Source organism: Drosophila montana, unplaced genomic scaffold (assembly GCF_035044405.1).
Source record: "Drosophila montana isolate Dmon_TW-CO22-7 unplaced genomic scaffold, ASM3504440v1 contig_3733_1, whole genome shotgun sequence".
In the NCBI taxonomy this organism is placed as follows: domain Eukaryota; kingdom Metazoa; phylum Arthropoda; class Insecta; order Diptera; family Drosophilidae; genus Drosophila; species Drosophila montana.
The window spans coordinates 11,509,945-11,532,833 of NW_026998620.1; the positions used below are offsets into that span (position 1 = coordinate 11,509,945).

A 22,889-nucleotide genomic window follows, 5' to 3' on the forward strand; every position below is an offset into this window, starting at 1 on the left:
TACATATAGATGAACGCGTGGTTCCACATACAGCTGGCGCTCAATGGGCGATTAAAGCCCAATCCGTATGCTATTGAAATGTATTTAGAAGAAAAAAACTGTTCACATTTATAATTTATGTTTTATCTTTTTTGAACCATCAATTTTTGGACGTGGTTTTTATCAAAAGTTTTGGAAAAATATTTATGGAATTTTGTACCGACTGCTAATTTTGACCCGTCGTCCAGGACCATGATCAAACGGCGAATTTGTTTGTTTATCTGCATTTGTTTCTATCGTTTCGTCACGTTCACAATTAATGAATGTCTATAGCTGATTGTGTTTAAATGCCTGCTCCATTCGGCTTAGCACCAAGGCTCTTGTAGGGCCTGCCCCCGTTGCGCTCCCATTCGCGATTGAATTCATGGTCAAGTATTTCGGCACCACGCTTGCGCGTCAGGCCCGTCTCCTCCAGGCTCAGCTCACACATTTGCATGTCGTCAGTGCCGGCAACCAGCAAAATAGGCGGCTTATCCGCATGCAGCTCCATTTGCCGTGCGATCCACTGGCCATCAAAGTGTGCATACCACAAGCCACGTTTAGCTAAAGCAAAAGCAATATGAGATTAAATAAAAACCCAGTCGAGAGAATTCATGCACTTACTATTATCGGGCGCATTGGCTCGCATAAACGGTATGCGGAAATAGCGATGCTGAGCCGAGACAATTTCCTGTATGGGCTGCACAATGGGCGGCTGTTTGAAAGCTGCGATAAATATATATAAGTATATAATACGTATTACAAATTCATTAATATGCTCCACTTACCGGCCTCCATGACGCTTCGCGGCGCACGTTCGTTCTCATCCATGGTAGTGCGCTTGCGATTCTTTGCCTTCCAGGCGTGATATACCTTCAAGCGGCGATGGAACTCCTGGCGACAGGCCTGCAATAGTACCAGAGATTAGCAATTGATATAAGCTCAAATGAGCCGAAATTACCTCAAGCAATTCAATATCACAGGACGTGTTGATGGCATCGCGCAGTTCCGAGTACTTCCATTTGGACAAGTCGTACTTCTGTTTGCCAAGTGCTTGTTGCTGGGCGCGCACGTTCTCCGATCTGATGAATGCAACAGTATTAATAAATATATAATAGTCCCGTTACATATATAAGAAACATTCGAAATGCGTACGAAAAGTGAGTTATTGATGGGTTTTTATGCTTATTACGTTTACGAAAGAGATTTTAAAAATGGTTAAATAATTCTACAACTAATAGCCAATTTATTTATACAGTATTACAGATCTATTAGTGTGAATGATAGTCGCATACTTTATATAGAGGTGTTAGTAATTTGATTAATATAAAAAGTTTTCAAAACCAGCACCAACTCACTTATTTAAATATCGCGAAGCAATGTTTGACACAACTTGTGAAAAACTTGTTCATCAAATATAATATAGAAAAGTAAAGTAGAAGTAAAGAAATATGTTTTTTTTTTTCGTTTTTGTTTTTAAAGATTTCGAATCCAATTAGTTTGTGTAAAAGCGTTTTCAGAAAGCAAGAGAACATAATTTTTATTTTATACAACAAAGAACATAATTCATAAAGCGTGCTATACCTGATCAGTTTGTTGGAACCCACGGGAGACGCGTCACTGAGACCACCACTGTGTTTTGTTGGTTGTTTGATTTGTGTGGGGGTGTGTGGTGTGTGTGGAAGAGACAGGCGTGTAGGGGATGGGAAAAAGTTGGTGAGTTTCTTATTCATCAATTATCAATACATATTTTAATTTAATAACTATGCTAATTTAGCTAATATGTACAAAAGAAATACTGAACTAGCTTTGGTAATCAAAAGATCGCAGATATCCTACTTATAAACAGACTCTTGTGGGCTTGCTAAAGTGACCTTACATATATACATATATAAATATTTGTATATATCTTAGAATACAAAAATTCGCTGTTCGCCAGCACCGTTTCTACAAGTAAATTCTGGGAGGGCCTAATTCTATTCCCTATACTAAAATTCTGCTCAATTTGTGCATCTTTTGGTTGGGTAACATACTTGCGTATGACAGGTGGACTATCCTCCACCTGACCGTTGGATTCGCTGGCTAGGCGTAGAGCCAATTCGTGATCGCGTCGTTCCTGTTCGAGCTGCTGTCGATACTTGGCATCGTCCTTGGCTTCTTTTTCCATCTGTGCCTGCAGTACCAGGGCAGCACGGCGATCCTCCTCCTCCTGACGCAGACGCTGTGCCTCGGCCGCCTTGCGTCTGGTCTCCATTTCGGCTTTGCTGTGTATTGAGGCACTTGGTAAGTAAAATGACACTTGGTAAAAAACTGCTCAAAGCCAATACTAACAGTCGTTTGTTTTCAGCCTCGTCTCGCAGACGTTGTTCATCTGCCTCCTTGGCACGACGTTCCGCCTCCAGGGATTCTTGAATTTTGTGTAGGCGCTCCTGCTCCTCGGCCTGCTGTTGCTCCTTCAACTTGCCGTTCAAATCGACGGTCAGCTTATTCATGTTGGCCATGACCACAGTGTACATGGAGTCGATTTCGCGTTGGGTGATGCGAGGATTTTGCTGTGGGAAGCGGGAGATCAGTACACACAAATCTTAAGAAGCTGGCATTGAAATGCACCTTTATCTTTTGAATGGCATCATCAATCTGCCTGTAAATATCGTTCACGCCGCCGACGATCTCATCGCGTCCAAGCTTTAGACCTCTGGCTATTTCGATGGTCTTCAACGTGTTGGTGCGTATCTTGTTGATCTTGGCAATGCCCTGGTAGCGTGGACGATGATGCTTCCGTGCCAGAAAGCCGCGGGCAATGCGCTGCGCGGTCAACACACACTTGTTGCGATAGATGATGCGATTGCGAACTGAGATGGAGAAAATGTATAGAAGCGAAAAATAACAATGGGAAAATCTCGATGAAAACTAAATAACTCACGTTTAATGACGCAAAGTGCGCCCAGCGCTGACTTGACCCAGCGCGAGCGGATCAGCCATTTCTTCACCTTGGCCACAATGGCCAACATATTCTCCGGATCGGATCGCATAATCCGATCAAACTCCACAAACTTGCCCGGTCGAAAGAAGACCTTGGTAATGCCAAACTTAAAGTCCTTGGCGCTCAAATTGAGCGATTGGAACATGGCCTCGCAGAAGGTGCGTGCCGGCAGTGAAACCAGCTCCGGCGGCAGCACGGACTTGTACATGCTGTAAAGATCGGCAAAGAGCACACGCGACGGAAATCCATGCTCCATAAGCTCGAGCACGGATATGGTACCGGAGCACTTGAGCTGCGCCAGCGCCAGGCAGCCCTCGAACTGGCGATCAATCATTTTGCTGTTGGGCTTGATGCAGCGTATGAAATTGGTGCCCTGTGTTTGCAAATAAATAAATTAGCTGACAATTGGATTTGTAGTTCGCCACTCACATTCTGCTCGAGTTTTTCCATGAGCTCGCCCAGCTGCGTCTTGAACTTGGAGCCAACGGATATGAAGTTCAGCTTGCCGCGCACAGAGGTGGTGCTGCCCGATGGGAAGAGTAGCTTGAGCAGTGGGTTCTCGCACTCCTGCACCAGGCCTTCAAGCGAGGCGTGCAATGCATCGTTATTCTTCTCAATGAACTGTTCCGTGTTGTAGCAAACGGCGCCAGCGAAATGACGCACCAGGAAACCCTCCTCATCGCGCAGCGTGCGATGCGCTTTGAGGCGCGAGGAGCGCGGCAGTCCAAGGCGATAATGATTCGCCCAAGACTTGTGCACCTCCGCGGTGAAATGCGCGGGCGAGGATTTGGGCAGTTTGGACTCCTCGTCCAACAGTGTAAAGATGCCATTCGACTTGGCCTCGATCAGCTCAATGATGTCCTGATTGTCCGTGAAGGTAATCTCCGGCACATTGAGGCCCTCGCGCTTATACAGCTCCTGTTCGTTCTTCAAAATGTTGTCGTTAAAGAATTTTTGCAGCTTCTCGTTGCAGTAGTTGATGCAGAATTGTTCAAACGAGTTAACCGTGAAATACTCAAAGCCGGCAATATCCAGGACACCGATGTAAAAGTTAGATGCCTGGAAGGGAATGCTCTGATTGATCAAAGCCACAATCCGATCGAAGAGACGACTGTAAATGGCCTTGGCCAAGGCATCGCGTGCATTGCTCGCCTCGTAGATCTTCAGAGGAACCCTAAAAGCGAGACGCAAACGTTGAACACCCAAATGAATTGGATAAACTGCAGCTAACTTACATGATAACCGTGCCCTTGAAGCCACCGCCCTTACTCTGCATGACGCGCGACACCAGAGCCGTGCGCAACTCAGTCTGATCCACGCCCAGCAGGCCGCTTGTAATAGACAGTGATTGCTCCGATGACTCCGACACCTGACAGCCTCCACGCACATCGTCGGGTATCTCCTCAAAGTTGATGTTGCCCAAATGCAGCACGGCAGCCACCAGCGTGTAAATGCCCATTTTGTCCTTGTCGGAGAGACCTAATCGGCCCAAGGCCCCGTCCAGATTCTGAAAGTGCTGGTAATCATCGATAATTGGATCCTTGAGCGGACCCTTCTTCTGATGGCTCGTCGACTTTTGAGTGTCTGGTATGAGCTGCTCGGTCTTGGCATTGGCAAAGTACTGCGTGCAACCGGAAAGGTACTGCAACCGGAAGGAGAGCAATTGATATGAGAAATGAACGTACAATTTGCTATCCAAATGCTTACGCGATAGTCATCCGGCTTGCCCAGGTTAAGCTTGTCGCGCAGCTGTTGTGGTGCGCCGGCAAGCAGCATATAGAACACATGATAGTTACGCTCCTCAGCGCTCTGCGTGCAAATGCGACTCTTCTCCAGCAAATAGTGGGAGATATATCCACCCACCACCTGGCACTTGGCATCGTAGTGCACCTCAATGAACTTGCCAAAACGCGACGAGTTATTGTTGCGTGTGGTCTTGGCATTGCCAAAGGCCTCCAGCACGGGATTGGCTAATCAACGATAATAGCACATAATTATTTTAGAAATTTTTAAAGGAAGCACAGGTACATACCATCTAGTATTTTGGTCTCTATGGGACCGGCACTGTCGTGCGAGTAGCATAGATATTTGAGCAAATATTTGGTCGACTCCGTTTTGCCAGCACCCGATTCGCCGGAGACAATGATGGACTGCGACAGCTTGTAGACGCGCATGTCACGAATGGCCTTGTCCGCTGTTTGAAGAAGACAATCAAGGGCTTTAACTCCGAACATCTGTTCCTGACATCAAATGACTTACCGATGGCAAACACATGCGGTGGCAGCTCGCCCAAGGAGCGTCCATTGTACTTCTTGATGGTGTTGGGCGCATACAGCTCCTTGATCTCACGGTACGGATTGACGGCAATGAGTATGTTTGCCACATAGGTCTGCAAAAGGAATTTACCGATTTAGCAATATGTACAGGTAACTCATTTGGTCGGTTGACTCACGTAAATCTTGTCTTTGTAGTAACGTGTTTTCAGATTGTCCAGAAATGTGGCCTCGTTCAGCAGCATAAGCTCACCTGTAAATTGGAGTAAGTAGTGTATTTATTCTTGTATTTTCTGTTGCAAGTTAACTTTCACCCCGTTGCGCGCAATGGGTCGGGGGTTATGTTTAAGTGCTTTACCGCTCAACTGTTTCACGGAAGCGTAGCTAACGATCACAACAAGATTTTAATGCCTTGTCGGCCAGAGCTACAATAAAGTTTTACGATCTTGCCCAGAAGTAGAGCATCAAACAACACGTGAGATTGGTCTAGCTGTAAGTTGAACAATTACCATGAACATACATACATCTATCTTAACTGATCAGTAAACTCATGAGTTTAAATTTCTCCCCAAAACAGTTTGGTTTATCTGGTTCTGCTTGGTATAGTCAGAAAAGTGACTATGCGCTTTCCATTCATTTCTACAGATGAAGTGGATATATATACATGTAAATATAAATATACTTAAATTTGTAATTATCTATCTAGAAATTTTAGGCATTCTGTTGCAGTTTAAACTGGCTCAGATAAGAGTTAGCTAGATTAATATCTGCCGGAAATAGCTGACAGATCTTTAACTTTTACCACAGCACCTGCATAATATATGCGATTCGGGGCGCGATTCTCATAAAAAATATCCAATTTTTTATTCTATACTTTATATAACCGCGTTCTATTCACAAACACAAACAAGCAACACAATAGATAAAGGCCCGAAAGCTTAAATACAAACACACACGCGCACACCACAAATACACGAGTATTTGTTTGTATGTGTTTTGGCTAATCATATATGTAGACTCTATTTGTAGAGTATTGTAATTGCAATACTTACAGTTATCATCGTGATCCTGTGGTCCATCACATGAGGAGTGTATGTCATCGTGGTGACACGTACGCTTGGCGAATTTGCGATCGATGGGCGTGACCTCAAACTCCTTGGCGCCGATTTCAGTGATCCGACCCTGTATATAACCTTCTACGGGATCCCTTACCCAAACTAGCTGGGTGTCCTCCATCATTTTGCGCACTGCAATTGAATAAAGACGAGTTGAATCATTTAGTGTGTGTTTAGTATTACCAACTAATTAGCTACGGATTTTCTATAATAATCAAAACGAAAAATCTTATCAACGTCGCCGTCACCGACACTAACATGGTTGAACAGGTAACAGACGGCGTCGGCGGCCAACAACGCTCTGACTGTGAGCCGCGTCGTCAGAGTTCACAAAACCAACTGAGCAGGCAACTGTCGATCGCAACGAGGTGGGCCGCGAGCGCTAGAGATGAGCGTGAGTGTCACGAGTGCTTACCGATTTAAGACGACATTAAAGTGTTGTAAAATTGAATTTACAGTAATTCATTACGGGCTCAAAACGTATAACATATATTATTAAGAAAAATACTTGTAGAGCAATTGAAAATAAAAATAACGTTTAGGAATATGTTATGAGTATATAATATTTTATTTTATGATATCCCATTCCCATTTTCACATCAAATCTTACTACTATAAAATATAACTTGGTTGGATTTTGGCTGAGCATTTTCAACAAGTCAGGTTGGCCGAGCGGTCTAAGGCGCCAGATTTAAGCCCTGGTTCTCGAAAGAGAGCGTGGGTTCGAACCCCACACCTGACAAGCCGGAAAATTCCTTTTTTGTTTTTTCAAGCAAAAGAAAATAAATACATTTTTCTCTCGCATACGCTACAAGTACACGAACTATTATTCGACGACCAACCTATAGATATATATATATATAAATATATGTATATTTTTTAAAAAAAATAAATATAAAAAGAGGATAAGACAAATTGTTTCTTTGTAAGCCATCTAAATAGGTAAAAGAAAATTGTAAAAATTATTATCATGTCACGCACACATCACTAACAAGCGCTGATCGATGTTTTTCTCTCTCCCACTGTTGCTCTCTGTCCATGCCTAGCAAATGCGAGTTACAGTCATTAAGGTCGTTTTGACGCTCTGTTGCCAGTCGCTAGCCGGGTCGGGCCGGTGTTTTATGGCAGTTCTTGTTGAGCATTTCTCAGCTATTAAACTTTACCTGTCCCGTCAATCCCTCTCTCTTTCTCTCTCTCTCTCCCCCTTTCTATGTTTTGCAGCTCTTCAACCCACCCGCTGCGCTGCGCTCTATCTTCTTGTTACTGTTACTCTTGGCTTTTGTTCTTTGTTCGCTGACGTTGTCGCCTTGTGGCAATTTCTGTTTCTTTTCCTATTTCGCTTCATTTATTTTGTTTTTGTTTTTTTTGTCTGTTTGCTAGGTTACCTTTCTTGGTCATGCGTTGACTCACGGGCGTTGTGCTGTTGATAAGCACGGCTCCGCCAACCGTGTAGGTGTTGACAAATCAAGAGAGAGAAACCCTCCCACCTCTCCCTCCCTCTAACAATGAAGGTCTTGTTATGGGCAAGAGTTGTTTGACAATTCGCATATAAACAAATATCTAAGTACTGTATATGCGATTTCAAACCGCAAATATCTCGCTTACAGCAACCGCTAGATGTCGCCCTCTGTCGCTCGTTTGCGTCCCAATCACAGTAGATGGCAGGAAGGGTGTTGGTTAAGGGGGTAAGCAAGACAATGACGTTGGGAATTATAATAGCGACAACGTCAAGGTGAAATTCATTTATTTAGTTCGCTGGGTTAATGGTGCATGGCTCGGTTGGGCTCGGCTTTGGCTCGGGCCCGCACTCAATTAGTGGCAGCTTTATAGGTGGTTCTCATTTCAGTGGGTTTCCGTAGAACAATGCAAATCATTTTGCCCATTTTTGGAGAGCGCAAAACAATGACAACAACGGGCCACAGCTCTCTTCCCGCATAAATTAAGATACAAAATTTGCCAAAGTGCTAAATTATTAAATGATTGCTAAACGAGTTTTTATTTGTTTTGTTTGATGCATAGGTACGGGTTCTTTTTTTTCGACGAGAGAGATCTGGGTGAATAGCTTGTCGTGGGTGTATTTTGCAAATATAATTGCAATTTTGTAGAGATAGCTTTGTGATTTTACTGTGGGTTTGATGAAGATAGTAGAAAGAAGTATTTCCTAAAATTTCAAATGCATGTGAAAGGCATAAGTATCATATTATTTTGATGACTCAGAGCTTGACCCATTCTATGCTCGTGTCGAACTCCAGTTCTACCCATGTTAAAAGCTCTTATCAAAACAAAAGGCTCGAGTACTCAAAATGTTTGTGCGTGCCAGCTGGAGTGCGTCACGAATTTCTATATGATATCTTAACGCTTTCAACATTAAGATATTAACGATTTATAGCTATTCAGCTCTATTTCTACTTTATATTTTTTTTCTCAGCTCAATTGTCAAACAAAGCTAACCAGAATTAATCGGGTAGGCCCATTAACTGCAATGTATCCATCACAATTAGCCCAGTTTGTGAGAAGAAAGTGGAACTTGGCCTATGCATATGGCTGGAAATCGCTTTATAATGTGCAAGGCAAATTAACAACAATTTTTCAGGCAATTTAACATAATCTTGATTATGCAGAGAGTGAGATAAAAAATAAACTCAGTTGCAATATACAATTTAAAATACCCTGTAATGCGCGAGTCATACATAGAGTTCATACAGTTATGTAAATCAGGTAGGGTATTCTGTGGAATTACTTAAAACTTGATTTGCCAAATATTTCTACTTAAAAATTTTAAAATAATAGTAACAACCTGTCTTTTCTACTTTATCATGAAAATAATATTTAGTTGTTCGTTTAAGCTCCGGCTAGAAATCTAGCTCACATTTAAGAAGTTTTCATCATTTTTATGTGCAAGAGTCACTTGATTACAGGGTATGTGCATAGTCGCACAGCCCATGCTTCTATCGTTCCTGCCTTGATTTTTTTGTATGCATGTCAGCAAAGGCAATGATGACGCCTTGGAGTAGTCGCCTCTGTGCCCACAATTTGTCTGCCACTTGAATCTTTGCGCTGCTCTCTGCATGAGACGTCGGCATAAATTGCAAATTGCGCAAAAACAAAAAAATAAATGAAGTTGCCTACGAGGAGCAGGGCGAGCGTTAAGCTGGGTACGTCATTGTGTGTGTGTGTGTGTGTGTGTGTCTGAGAGATGAATGCCACATTTGATGGCCGTTTACGTAGACACGAAGTTGCCGAGCTGCATTCTGACAGGGATTGCGTTGCATAGCCAAAGAAAGAAGTGGAAATGGGAGACAATCTTTGTGCAAGTCTCAGAGTCTCAGAGACGCCGAGTAGAAGCAGCCAAGTGTGGCAGCAGCTACTAAAAATAACAGCCAAAACAGTTATCTTGGCCACGCCGAAGATTAAATACCCTTGTGGATCTATGGCTTACGCTTTTGCAGATATGTATGTGAGGAGAACAATGAAGTTCGTAACTGCTAAATTTGGTCTGAATATCTTGAAAAACAAACTGATTCTCTCCATAGAGCAACATAATATAGCAAAGAGCAGGCTAAGACTGTCTTTCCTGTGGTTGCTCTGTGATATCATGGGCCAGTCCGGCCAACCTACAAGAGCCAGATCTGACTATATCGAAACAGCTGTTAAAAGTGATCAAGAATCGTTGCTTATAATTCTCTAGTGGTTATAGCCTAGAGTCTATAGGAGTCTGCTCATGATAGAACCGGGAGGTTCTTTAAATAGTTGTAATAAAACGTGCTAACCCTTGTTGCTGTTGGTCGTTATGATGGACCCCGATGCCACGATCAAGAATATATATACTTAAAGTACACGTATTCTTCTATGCGTTACATGTCTCGCAAAAAAATTTAAAAAAAACCTCTACCAAAGTAGAAAAACATAAGCGACTTGATGACGGAGGAAGTGCTTGAGGGCGACATTGACAATGGCCAAGAGACAGGCGGCAAAGGTGCGCCACCTGGGGAACACACATAGACTTCAGCACAGAGAAAAAGCAAAGTCATGTTTAAGCACAGTGGAGAAGACGGCAAAGGCTTATGAAATGCGAAGCCGCGGCCTTTGTGCACAGTAAATGAATGGCACCTGCATCGGGCTGCCGCTGACTGTGTGTATAGCTAACAGGCTTATTTTGGCACGCCTGGGCTGCTTTCTTGACCGGGTCGTATGCGTAACCCGAGCACCTGCACTGACACTTCTTGACCAGCCAAAGAGTCCAATTAGCCAGGTCGCAGCCGGAGAGGGCAGACGCGCCTCTGTGATTTGTGGCCAGTTTGTGCATAGAGTACTTTTTGCTTTCATTTTTTTTTTTGCCTGTACGGTGATATCATCGGCACAATGTTTATCGTCTCGCCCTTTTCCGGCAGCCCACCCACCCACGGGCCTAGTGAATCAGCCCTGGTTGCGTGCCCAGTCTGCCGTGCTAGTCACTTATTACTGTAATTGAAAGCACGGCCATTTGTTTATGCATTAGCCAAACTGCTGCGTAGAAGTTCATGAGATTTACTTAACATATGTCTATGCATGCAGCGACGAACTTAAGTCGCAGATTGTCAGAAATGAATCGTTTGTTTTAACATTCCAAATCGTTCACAACAGTTAACCCCATTCCTTTATATCAATCTACGGCCAATGCACCTGATGAAAGGTTTTATCTGCCGGCTGTCAAAAGAAATCAATTGAGAAATGTCAATAAAAATGTTCGTGGCTTCAATATGTTTGTTTTATTCTGGTCATTCTGAGCAATACGTTTTGTATATTTAAGAGAGCATGTTTGATTTTTCAGGTCATTCTGAGAAATAAGTCTGTGAACTAGAGTCTACAGACCATGCAAACCAGGCAAATATTTGCGTTGTTTAAAGTTTTGAAAAAATATTTTCAAACAGCAAACAAAAACGATTATTTTATACAAAAGAAATATGGTTCGGTTCGCGTTTAAGTTCGGCTATTCTTTATCTGATAAATCCGGTTAAGGTTCGGTTCATTCAAAATTAAAATTCCGTTTTTTAATCGATTTAATATTAAAAGTTAAAGCAAGGGTTTACGAATATAGATTAACATACATTATACTTTCAAAATTTATAAAATTTTTAATCAATTTCCAGTAAAAAGAAAATTTAAACTCGACGTATTTCTTAAAAATATATACTTAGTATAATATTCAATTATTAAAGAAAATATCATTTATAATACTTCCAATTTAAAAATAACTACATTTAAATTTGACCACAATTCTACCTTATAGATCTTTAATCGTATTAAGCCCCATAAATTAAGCTGTCAATATAATTTTCCAGGGAACTTTTATTTCTTTGATAACTCGTCTGGGCCAACAATGTGTGATAGCTCCTTATGAGCGCCTATCAATTATAAGCCAAAAATTAATTGCAATAAGCAGAGACGTTGTGACCAATTGGTAGCAGATAAGATTACGTTTAATGAAAGTTGCGGCAATTAATTGCAAAATTTATTAAACTCACCCGAGTTGGGGTCATGTTGCGCCTTGTTATTGGTATAGAAATCCATGTTGTGGGCTTAGTTTCTGTGCGTGTGTGTGTGAGTGTGTGTAAGTAGGGACTAATGAGTTAATTGCAGTGCAATGCACCAAGGCTGAGGGTTGAGTCAGCAGGCAAGGAGTAACGCACGGGGGTGCTGCTGCAGTTGAGTGCACTTTGAACTAAGCTAAATATATGTACGAGGGGGTTGACCTGGGTCTGAAACCGTTCAGTGTGTGCGCTTGTGTGTGTGTGTGTATTATTGTTATTATTATGGTTGAGCCTGGCAGCTGCTTCCCTGTTTGATTTTCACTATCGATTGAACACTTTTCACTTGCTTTGGCTTACACTTTCGCACATTTGGCCTGTTTGTCTGTTGGATAATTTCACAGCTATTACCCAAGCTAGAATACGTTTTCGCTTTTCTCACTGGATTTTCACATCAATTACAATGCATTAATTGAATTTTCCCGGCGGCCAGCCAGCATATGGAAAAGTGTGAAACTTTATTGCACAATTTACTGCAGTTGCTGACCTACATTACGCGCCAAGCGATATCATCGACAACAGATGAGCTGGAGATTGAGATTGAGAAATAGTGATTTGCGACTAGTCCCCGGACAGTATGCATAAATGTATATCTGGCAAAAAGTTTTTCGTGTACGTGTTGACTGCATTCGATGTATCTGGAGCTTATAATGGTCGTTGCTTTTATTGTTATTGTTGTTGTTGCAGTTTTCACCCAGTAACCGAGTTCTTTGGCAACCCCGCCCCGACAACGAATGACCCGCAAACGAATCACGTGCGCCGCGACTGCAATCGACGAGTTCACGAATTGCACTGATGCGTCTGCGGATTCTGTGTGGAAACGGAGCAGGATGTTCGTTTACGACTTTCGGGGTTGTTGTTGCGCATCGCATATCGTAAACGATAAACGGCTGCGTTCAGCGTTAACTGCGCCGAATCCACAATTGCCGTGTGTGTGTGCGTGTGTCAGTGTGTGCTTGTGGGTGGCACAGTAATAATTCCATTTGCGTGCTAGAGCCAGGCAAATTGACAGTGAAGTCCGCCCGATTCTGTTTATGATCCAATCCAAGCCACAAACAATGGCAAAAATTGTAACACTTCGCTGAAGTGCGACTGGAGTCGCTACCAGGAAGCGATGGCAACTGCAAACGGAGACGGACAAAGGCCAGACACACACACACACATATACACAATAACAAATGCAATGACAGTGCCGCTTGGCATGACATAACAACTTCCGGTATAATTTACGCGGCGCCCCCGCTGGCTGTTTATTTCATTGCAATGCTTAAAATTGAGTTATTCACAGGCGCAACACAGCTGCTTGAAAGATGCTTCGAAGGGAGCTTTAACTGCATTTGCTTTCAAATCTAAGACCAGAAAGGTACTTTATGCAAGCTTCGAAAATGTAACGGCAAATAAGCATAAGATATCACACAGCAGATGCATCTAAACGCCGTATAAACAAAAGGCCAAAGCTTTCGTAAAGCTTTATATTTGAAAGCAACAATTGAACAGGCGGCAATTATACATGCAGAACGCTAGTGAGAGGCAGAAAGAGAGAGATACAAAGAGCGCGTCGCGTTCTGCGCTGTGACAAACGTATGTGGCGTGAGGGTTGACTCCCGCTGTGTCAGAGGGAGAAATAAAGCATTTTATGCCTGTCAGCTGTCTGCTGTTTTTATTTTTATTTTTTTTATCAACCTATGTACGTGCATATGGGTACACATGTGTACATACAAAAACGAAAAAGTGCAAAAACGCTTTTAATGCGAGAGTGCGATCTAAAAATAGCCAAACGCTGTTTGTACTAGCTATTCAAGTACAGAAGCCAATGTACAAATGGGAATATGAAAATGTTTTGCTTTAATTAAGAAATATTATTTAGCAAATTAAAAACACTTTATTAATTGTTGAACAATAAACAAATATATTAAATACCACAGAACTCATCCACCAAAAGAAAATATCAATGCTTAGAGGAAACATACATTTGGTCTGCAGCATTCTCACACACACACACACACACACACAAATTAATACTCACCCTCAGTGAGGTATGTGTGTGTGTGAGAAACAAAAATACAAACATATACGTGAAAACTGTCAGCCAATGTTGACAACGTTGCTTATGTAGCACGTTTAGAGCTACTCGCCCAACAAGTCAGGTTGGCCGAGCGGTCTAAGGCGCCAGATTTAAGCTCTGGTTCTCGAGAGAGAGCGTGGGTTCGAACCCCACACCTGACAAGTTGGAAAATTTACTTTTTGTGTTTTTTTTAAACAAAATAAAATGAACACATTTTCCCCTAGCATACGAAAAATATTTGTAGAACAATTTGAATGCCCGAGAAGATACTATTGAAGGTATACATGTTATCCGTGAATCCACCTATAGATGCTGATAAAAAGTATATGGTTTAAGATTTTTAGTGCCTCGTCTCGTTACCTTATGCTAGAGTACAAAAGATATTTATTTAATTCGTTACAAAACATTTCCTCAGGTGAGTCATAAAAGATTATTCATGGCCTGGCTGCAATTGCAGTTGTTACTGTGCTGTGATAGCCCGAGAAGGGGCTTAATGGAAGTTAGTCTACCATTGCGAGCGCTACGCACCTTCCGGTTGACGAAAGGCCAACCCCGAGCCCAGATTCAAAAGCCAAAGCCAAAGCCAAAGGGCCAGCAAGTGCCGTTGACTCTGAATAATTAATAATCATGTTGTTCGTTATGTGTCTATTGTTTTGGCGTGTGCTTTGTTATGCATTCTGTTGCATTGCGCAACGTGCCAGCAACAACAAAACATGGTTAAAAAGATGTATAACGGCCCAACAGTCGGGCTAGCCTGATGGGCCAAATGGTAAAATATATATATATATATATATATGAAAATTTGTTACGCCGACGGGTAACCAATTTATCAAGCGGCAGACTATGGTGTCAAATTTGCTATTAATCTTCAAAGATTGAAAGATATCTGATGCAACTGTGAATGAATTCTGGTCAATCTGATGCTCATAGCTATATATATTTATTGTTTTGATTGGAAATTTGGCTTTCATTGAAGCAATGAACGAGCTGAAAGTTGTATACCCTTGTGAAGGGTGTTATAGTTTTATAATGGTATAAGTAACGCATAGAAGAAGACAGCTTGGACCCCATAAATTATATATATAATCCTTATCAGCTTCAACAGCCGAGTTGATATAGCTATGTCCAATTGTCCGTCTGTCAGTTTTAAAATCTATGCCGTTCTTTCTCGTTTGATTTACATGAACAACCCAATTCTCAAATTGATTTTCTATAAAACGTGACAATTGTTGCAAAACTGGCGTAATTTGTCTTCCTCTTTCATTGCGCTGTTTTGGCCCATTTGCGCAGTTACCCTACTTATTCGCATTGAGGTTTTCAACTCGCGACACTTCCCCGTATATATCCATATATATGTTTATATATGTATATACATGCATGAAGAAAAAAGATTGCATGCAAACAACAAAAAGCCAAACAATTGCCATAATTTCATAACCCAGAGCTAACCAAGCTCGTTTCCCATTCTTCAGCGTTGGAAAAACAATTTTGAATTGCTTGAGGCAAAAAAAAAACAGAGCAATGAAGACAACCGAGTCGACAAAAAAAATTGTGTAATAATTGCGACATTTTCTGCAGTTAAAAGTCATAAAGCAATGGAAGCAGGCAACTGTGACGTCACAAGGTAAACAATAAATTACAGAACTAGTATATTAGCACAGTTAGGCAAACGAAAGAAAGAATTTCATTGGAATCTTATCACGTTTGGTTTGCAGAAGCGCGACAAACAAGAACTCTTTTGAGTGCGAATGGTAATGCTATTGGCCAAGGAATGGCTTGGCTTAAAACAAGTTTCAGCTTTAATGGTCAGTGCCACGTTTCTGCGTTTCAATATCAAGTTCAACCAGTCGGACTCAGTGGCATCAGCGGCAGCAGCAGCAGCAGCAGCAGACTTGGCTCAGGGACGCTAACGGTGCCAATGTCCATGTGGCTTTTGCGACAGGTTCCCGATTGGAACGCGGGGGCCCACCAGAACCGTGGCAAACAGCAGCCGCAGCAGTCCACATGCAACTGCGCATATCAGTTGCACGGATTTTCGCAATGGTGGCAAGTGGCAACCAGTTCAACTTGTTTTCCAGCACTGTTGCAGCTGCCCCGGCCAAATGCAGCACAAAAAATAATCATAATAAAAAAATAAAAAGCAAATAGAAAGAAAGAATAGCAACAGAAAAGCGCGCTGTCAGCATTGATGAGTCATGCGGCTAACTAGCCCCAAGTTTTTCGGCTTGGAAAAACTCACAAAAGCTATCTTCGAAAAAGGCTAGAGAGAGGAAATGCTCGAAAAGCAATTACATTTGCAACAATAGCAGCAGCAGCAGCTGTTAAATTTATGGCCCAAACGTCACAGGAACATGATTTCAGCCACGCACGGGTTCAGGCTGGCAGCGGGGCTACAGTTCACTGTACCGTAAAGAAACGAACAAAATGCTGCGCATGCGCACAGCTCAGCTACCAAAACGAGTTCAGTTTTGGCTTCGAGGTTTTTAGCTTTGCTTTTTATAGAGGGTATTCTAATTTTGTCACGATGTATCCAACGCAGGGCAATGTCAATAGCCGATATCGCTATGAAGCCTTACATAGATTCGTCTTACTGTTGCATTAATTTGCAGTATCGGACCACTATATCTTATAGCTGCAGTATGAACGATTAGTCCAAATTAAGTTCTTGAAATAACATTTTTTTATTTTCACTAATTTTATCATTTGCTAAAGAAGCAAAATCTTGTCAACAATAATCCGATATCTTTAGAAAAAACTTGGGAAAAACATAAGCTTTTTATCTTAGAAAAAATATAGTGAAAATTCTGATGGCCGGACAACGATCCTCAGGTAAAATTTTGGCCGCTTCAAAGGGACATTCGCCTAACAGGAGTATATATTAGAAGAGTTCTTACTGTATCCATGCCCAACTGGTGTGAACTCCACAGTTCTGCTAAGATATCTGAATCTGACTACAGCGATCTTCAGGCACATTTTGTCGGCCTAAGAGGTGCATCCTCCCAGCAGGAGTGTTATTTAGCAGAGGTCTCACAGTTACTTTGGCCCTTGTGATCTTCACCATTCTCCTAAGATATCTGCAAAACCATATCGAATGTGACTACAACGATCTTCAGGTAAATTTTGTCCGCCTAAGAGACGTTCGCTTAACAGGAGAGCTTGCTAGGAGAGTTCTTACTGTATCTTGTCCATACCCAGCTCTTGTGATCTTCACTAGTCTAATAATATATCGAACCTGACTGCTATAACATTTGGCTCCTTTATGAAGAATCGCTCAAATAAAAGATTTTGTGGCAAATCTCTTCAAAGGCTTTTCCTTCCTTAGACAGCCGCTCATTTTTGATAGTTTTGTTTTTTTGGCCAACATGCAGGTCGCCAGCACCAAATACTGATATCTAACTTGTTCGAGCAGCATACCAACCTTTCCCAGTTCAACGACTCGCCTGAAAATTGTGTTTGATTTTCAAGTTTTGCCAAAGATTTGTATTTTCGCTGCTAAACTTCGCGCAAGTGGAACCAATTAATGCAGACGCTGAGCGGAAAAAAATAATAAAACAAAAAATAAATAGGGTGAAAAACAGGAAAAGCCAGCAATAAACAATTGAAAAGTGAAACAATTAATACGCGCCACTTCCTACTGCAGCTCCCATTTACAGTAACAGGAATTTCCATCGAACTGCAGCAGGCATGAAAACAACAACAGCAACAAAAACTAAAACAAAAACAACAGCAACAGCTGCCGACGGGCATCAGCTCCCAGGGGGTAATCCCCGTCAAATGCTGATGAATTCACTGGAGCCCCATCACTTATGTATTTCTCTTGCTGCAGCACATATGCTCACAGATTTTCCATATGTTTTGCCGAGATTCATTTCAAAGTACTCAAAGTACTTGCCACATTTGTGATAAACGTGACGCATTTGGCTGTCACAAATCGCGGCCTCCACAATTTGCCAAGTGCACTTCTGCAACGCACTAAGTACCCAAATAAACAAATGCTCTTCATTTATCATTTATTGCTCTCTTTTGGCTTTACGCAGCTAGCCAAAATAAAAGAGAAGAAAGTGTTTACTTTTTGCAAGCTGGTACGCAGATCACAATTTGGCTTTAGAAACGTAGTTATTGTCTTTAATTTTTTTTTAGTATATGTGCAAAAAATTGAAACTTTTTTTTAAGATCTCTATAAGCCAATTAGACGTTTATAAATTTTATCCTTATTGTAACTCGAAAATCATATAATTTTGTTCCTCAACTTCTGTAGAATTTTGTTTTTGTAAACGTTTAAAGTTAGTTTTTTAATAGCCCTAGATTATAAATGAATATAATTAGAGGACTACAATAACTTTAACTTTAAATTTTAGAATTTTTTAAATAAACAGCAACTTAAGAGTACTTTTTAGTACTTTCGTAAATAGACTAGTTTACACAAGTAAACGCGCTTAGGGCAATTTTTATTTTGGGCATGTGTGAGAACATGTGCGCTGCATACAGAGCTATGAATTTGTTCTTGCCAATCAACCTGTTATCATTTCTTTAATCTTATCTTCTTATCTATCATGGTGCAGCTGTCAGTGGGACGGACGTACACCAAATCAAGATACTGCTATTTGTTAATATGAAAAAAAGGCAACTAGCGCAAAAGCATAAGTGGACATATTGGAAAATGAATCGAGCTGAAGGAAATAAATGCAAGTATTTCGTAGTTCGTCAAACAAAAACTTCTATAGATATACAATTTTAAAAACTACTAAAGTATTATATGTTTTTATACATAAAGTATTTTTAGCCTAAAGAAATCATAAAATTTGGATTTTTTATTTTTTTTTTTATAATAAAAATAAAACTTTCTGAAATTTTAATGTTGATTTTTGACAGAATCTGACCTTTAAAACTAAGCCACAAAATTTAATTGAATTAATTTGACTAATTTATAATCCCACCCAAATTTTCAAATATGCCGTTACATTTTGCTATATCAAAAGAAAAAAGTGGTAAATGGAAACTGCGATACATCTCTGTTAAACTTAATTCATTTCGGAAGTTTGTGTCTGAGTTTGTTTTGATATCATCGAAAGATAAACAAGAAACAAATATGTAATAGATACATATGTATGTATGTAGGTTTATGCTAATCCCAGTATCTAAGAAACAAAGGCAGCAATTAATCCAGCAACTTTCACTGTGACCTACAGCTGTTTCTCTCTTATTATATGCAAATTTCCTAACGCACAAGCACTTTAGATGCTCTTCAATGGGGCGGTGTTCGGTTAACGAGCATCTCTCACGGAGCTAACCCTATTGTTGTCTGACCAACACTTATTCATTTTTTTGGGCAGAGGAAGTTGGCCAGCTGTCGGGCTTGACAAAGGACGTGTATCGCAACAATTGGCGATCGCATTTTCAGAACGAGTCGCCGTGTCAGCTCTGTGGCGCGTGCAGGGCGCTGCTCGATCAGCGGGCGGCTGTTCGGGGGGTGACACGGACAACAATGAACTTTTTGGCCAGATATGAAACCAAAAATATAGTATACAAAAAATTCTTTTTGCCGTACAGCTAAACCCGTTAATTGGCTTTCAGAATGCAAGTTCTGCAAATGTGTTTATACCAGAGCTGTCGAAAATATAAATAGCTGTGTGTCTCAGAGCTGGAGTTGAGCGTGCGTCGTGTTTTGATTCGTGACACGAAAGCGCATGATCCAACACAACGTGTTTAAATTTCGTGCACCTCTGTGGCCAACTTTGCGGAATATTTGATAAAAATCAACATTAAAAATTAAATTAATGATTATAATTTAGTGTCTAAGAACAATTTATATTAAAGTTGTAAGAAAAACATAATTTTTTTCTCACTCGCCCATACGATACGCGCCCATCTTTAATTGGTATGTAAAATGTGCGTGTATTAGTGCGCGCACTGCTGAGCCTGCGCATCTGTGTGCCGCATGTGTGTACCTTTACAAGAGGAGGGCAGATGTGTATGTGTGAGAGAGACAGAGAGAGAGAGAGAGAGAGATAAAGGGCGACAAAGAGTGAAAGCCTTTGTCTGTGATGGATTAATACGGACACGCGCATGCGCTAGGAGCTTGTCACGTCTTTAGTTTCCATTTTCAGGGAACGTAATTAAATAGCAAAATGTGCCTGGCATCAGTAAGCGACTCGGCTGGACATTTGCTCCTTCAGCCTGGGGGGCCTCAGACGCTCATTTCCGCACTCAATTAAAATGACCCTGGACAATGTCTTACGTTTTCGTATGGTGACTGCGCCGGCGTCAATACAAATCTATCTTTCGAGTTTTGAGTCTTCTGCTCTGCCTTTTGACTTTACATTCTATATATAGCATATATGTATTCATGTACGTGTCTGTGTGTGTGTGTGTGTGTGCGGGTGAGACAGCTGCGGCTGCGGCTGCTGCTGCTGCGGTTGGTGGTGTCTTTGTTGACATTTAACGTCGTTTCACCCCCGCGAGGATGTCGCGTCTGCGCCCTCTTTTCCAATCGATTCAGGGTCACGTTTTGTGCAGCAGGCGGCAGTTTCGTTTTTGCCTATCGACTGCAACCAAAACGCCAACGCAACAGAAAACAAGAGGGTGTAGTCGCGAGTGTACGACTAGCGGATATCCTGTACCCAGCGCAGAGGCTAGCTATATATGTATATGTAAGTCGATTTTTATCGGTTAATGGAGCAACGGGCAAACATAAATGTAATCTGAGTGCGGTCTTTGAGAACTATTCCAAAATCGGGTATGATAGTTCCTGGCTATATTGAATTGGCTGCTAATGCTGATGCAAAATATTTCTGCCTGTTAAATATGTACACCAAGCCATTATACCCAATTTCAATGCGTATAGGGTATAAAAAACGGTCAGCAACAAATACGAACAGAGACGAAGCAAACCAAACTTAAGCTCATAGTTTAACTCGGCCGAAAGGGCAAATATGAATTGTTGTTGTTGTAATCCGTTGCGCTTACCTGTTGCTGTTTTTGTTGCTGCTTCCGCTGCTGCGCTGTTGTGGAGCGTTTAGCCGGTGTTTTTTTTTGTTTATTTGATTTCAGGGTCGCTCGTTTTGTTTGTTTCGCCCGTTTTCCGTTTTGGCAAAATATTAAACACAATCAAACCAAATGCTTACGAACAAATTTGGATAAGAACACGCGCCAATTTCCGTTTTTTGGATTCTATTAATTTGTTTTGCCAGTTGGCAGTGTGATGTGCTGCAGAAGGCGAAAATGCCCTCGAACACAATTTTGTGTTGACGTATTTAAATGGAGTGTTTTGTTTATTGAGTAAATTTCATGTGATCTCGTACTTAATTGCGCTAAGTGCGCGCACCGACCGCAGCGTCCGATGTTAATCTTTCGACTGCCCGCGATGTCCAATTTGACATATCGTTATCGGTACCAAACTCAAAATGGCATGCAAACATCGATAGCACGATAATGCATACGATATTTTCATGACAGTGCTGCAAAATTGTAAATAATGTTGCGCAACATTTACATAGCAGCATGCTGATTAGCTTAGGAACATGTACGCTCTTTTGCATGGTGTTTTGTGATGGTCCCATAAATGTGTTGCTCCAACAGCATGTCGCTCACAACATCTTAGCTTGCATAGAAACATTTATGACCGATATCTTTAATCTACAGGCATTTGCGCGGTTAATCGAAATTTGAAATGTGTAACCAGCCTACTGTGTCATGTTTAATCTCTTATGGCATCAAACAATATTTATTAATATACAATATTTAGTAATATATTTTAAATAATTTTCTTAAGTCTAAGGTGCCATTAAATACGAATTTCAATGCAGTTTGACATTCATTGGGCATACAAAGTGGAGTTTTAACAATCAGAATCCCTGAAAGGCTGCAATAAAAACAACGAGTTGTTTGACCAGCTTGAATTCTTTGACTTGTATCTAGTTTTAAATGGCAATGACAAGTTTTTTTTTTGCTTAAATCTCAAATGTGGTTCTGTCTCGCATTAAAATGCAGTTCTTGAGTTTAGGAGACAATCACAAATCTGCATTGGCCAATGTGTTCAAGACTTGGGCCCACCACTTGGCCATCAATTATGCCATTTTTTGTTGCGAAATCGCAATGCTCGAATGATTGATAAATTTTAGATTTTTTATAAACTTGCCCCCAATTGGAATTTTGCGGCTTGCGGACGCTGAGAGATTTGTTTTGCCCGTAAAGATTAATTAGCTTCAATATCTCTCATCTCTGCTCAGCTCTGAAAATAAATAAATATAAAGAAATACATTTATCTCCAAAGCTGATTCGGTAATTCGTACAAAAATAAATGTTTGATTGTTCAAAGTTATTATATAAACATGTAATTACGTATGTTTTGTGCTTTTTTTATTACATAAATGTGGCATTAGATGGGGATCATCTGTGCTCGATGATGACCCTTAAGGTAGCGACCCTTAACATAAGGTATATCTTGACTCTTTTACTCAAACCCAAATCGAATCAAATTGCAGTTTCAGCATTTTCTGGAACTACCGAGCCCTATTCAGCTGACTAATTGAGTCTAATTGAGACTGTTCGGTTCTAGTATGGCAGATATCGTGCGATGCTCGGTGCTGGCACAGCCTGATTCTCAATATATTGCTGCTCAATTGATTTTCCATAAATCGATAATTGCCATTGACAAATGCCAAATTGAAATATTGAGTTAAATGAACTCGGCCGCATATTAACTGCTATCGTAAGTCGAAACCTGTACTGCCAGCCATTCGAGAACTTTGGCATTATTTATTTGAGCGCACGTCTGAGAATGCTTCAACCAAAAATCAATCACGCAAAGTTGCGCGACTACCAAATACCTCTCAATTAACGGCAAGAAATGATGATACTATGATAAAA

At 41.1% G+C, this 22,889-nt stretch overlaps 1 protein-coding gene and 2 non-coding genes across 5 annotated transcripts; 2 read left to right on the forward strand and 1 right to left on the reverse strand.

Moving 5' to 3' along the window:
• Positions 1-101: 101 nt before the first annotated feature.
• Positions 102-21,330, reverse strand: jar (Myosin heavy chain 95F jaguar). Of its 3 annotated transcripts, none has more exons than XM_064694416.1 (18): positions 20,988-21,330; positions 6,327-6,521; positions 5,454-5,527; positions 5,261-5,390; positions 5,034-5,195; positions 4,709-4,971; positions 4,237-4,643; positions 3,431-4,175; positions 2,942-3,374; positions 2,629-2,870; positions 2,350-2,570; positions 2,052-2,282; positions 1,603-1,650; positions 1,377-1,421; positions 980-1,100; positions 807-924; positions 643-744; positions 102-582 (listed from the first exon to the last, which is right to left on the reverse strand). In XM_064694416.1, the coding sequence occupies exons 2-18, from the start codon at positions 6,511-6,513 to the stop codon at positions 323-325; spliced, it is 3,789 nt and encodes a 1,262-aa protein (XP_064550486.1). In that variant the 5' UTR covers positions 6,514-6,521; positions 20,988-21,330; the 3' UTR covers positions 102-322. The 3 variants fall into 3 exon arrangements, with proteins under 3 accessions (XP_064550486.1, XP_064550485.1, XP_064550484.1); XM_064694415.1 differs by lacking the exon at positions 20,988-21,330 and adding an exon at positions 6,648-6,773; XM_064694414.1 differs by lacking the exons at positions 1,377-1,421; positions 20,988-21,330.
• Positions 7,048-7,131, forward strand: TRNAL-UAA (transfer RNA leucine (anticodon UAA)). Its single transcript has one exon. It is a non-coding gene; the product is annotated as a tRNA-Leu (tRNA).
• On the forward strand, positions 14,099-14,182 carry TRNAL-UAA (transfer RNA leucine (anticodon UAA)). Its single transcript has one exon. It is a non-coding gene; the product is annotated as a tRNA-Leu (tRNA).
• Positions 21,331-22,889: the final 1,559 nt, after the last annotated feature.

What these genes read in the sequence shown, in the direction of transcription:
- jar (XM_064694416.1), bottom strand. Translation starts at nt 6,513, where the DNA reads ATGATGGAGGACACCCAGCTAGTTTGGGTAAGGGATCCCGTAGAAGGT. An exon ending in GGTTCCAACAAACTGATCAG is followed by an intron (nt 1,422 to 1,602) that starts GTATAGCACGCT and finishes TTGATGAACAAG; the next exon opens with TTTTTCACAAGTTGTGTCAA. An exon ending in GTGATATTGAATTGCTTGAG is followed by an intron (nt 925 to 979) that starts GTAATTTCGGCT and finishes GTACTATTGCAG; the next exon opens with GCCTGTCGCCAGGAGTTCCA.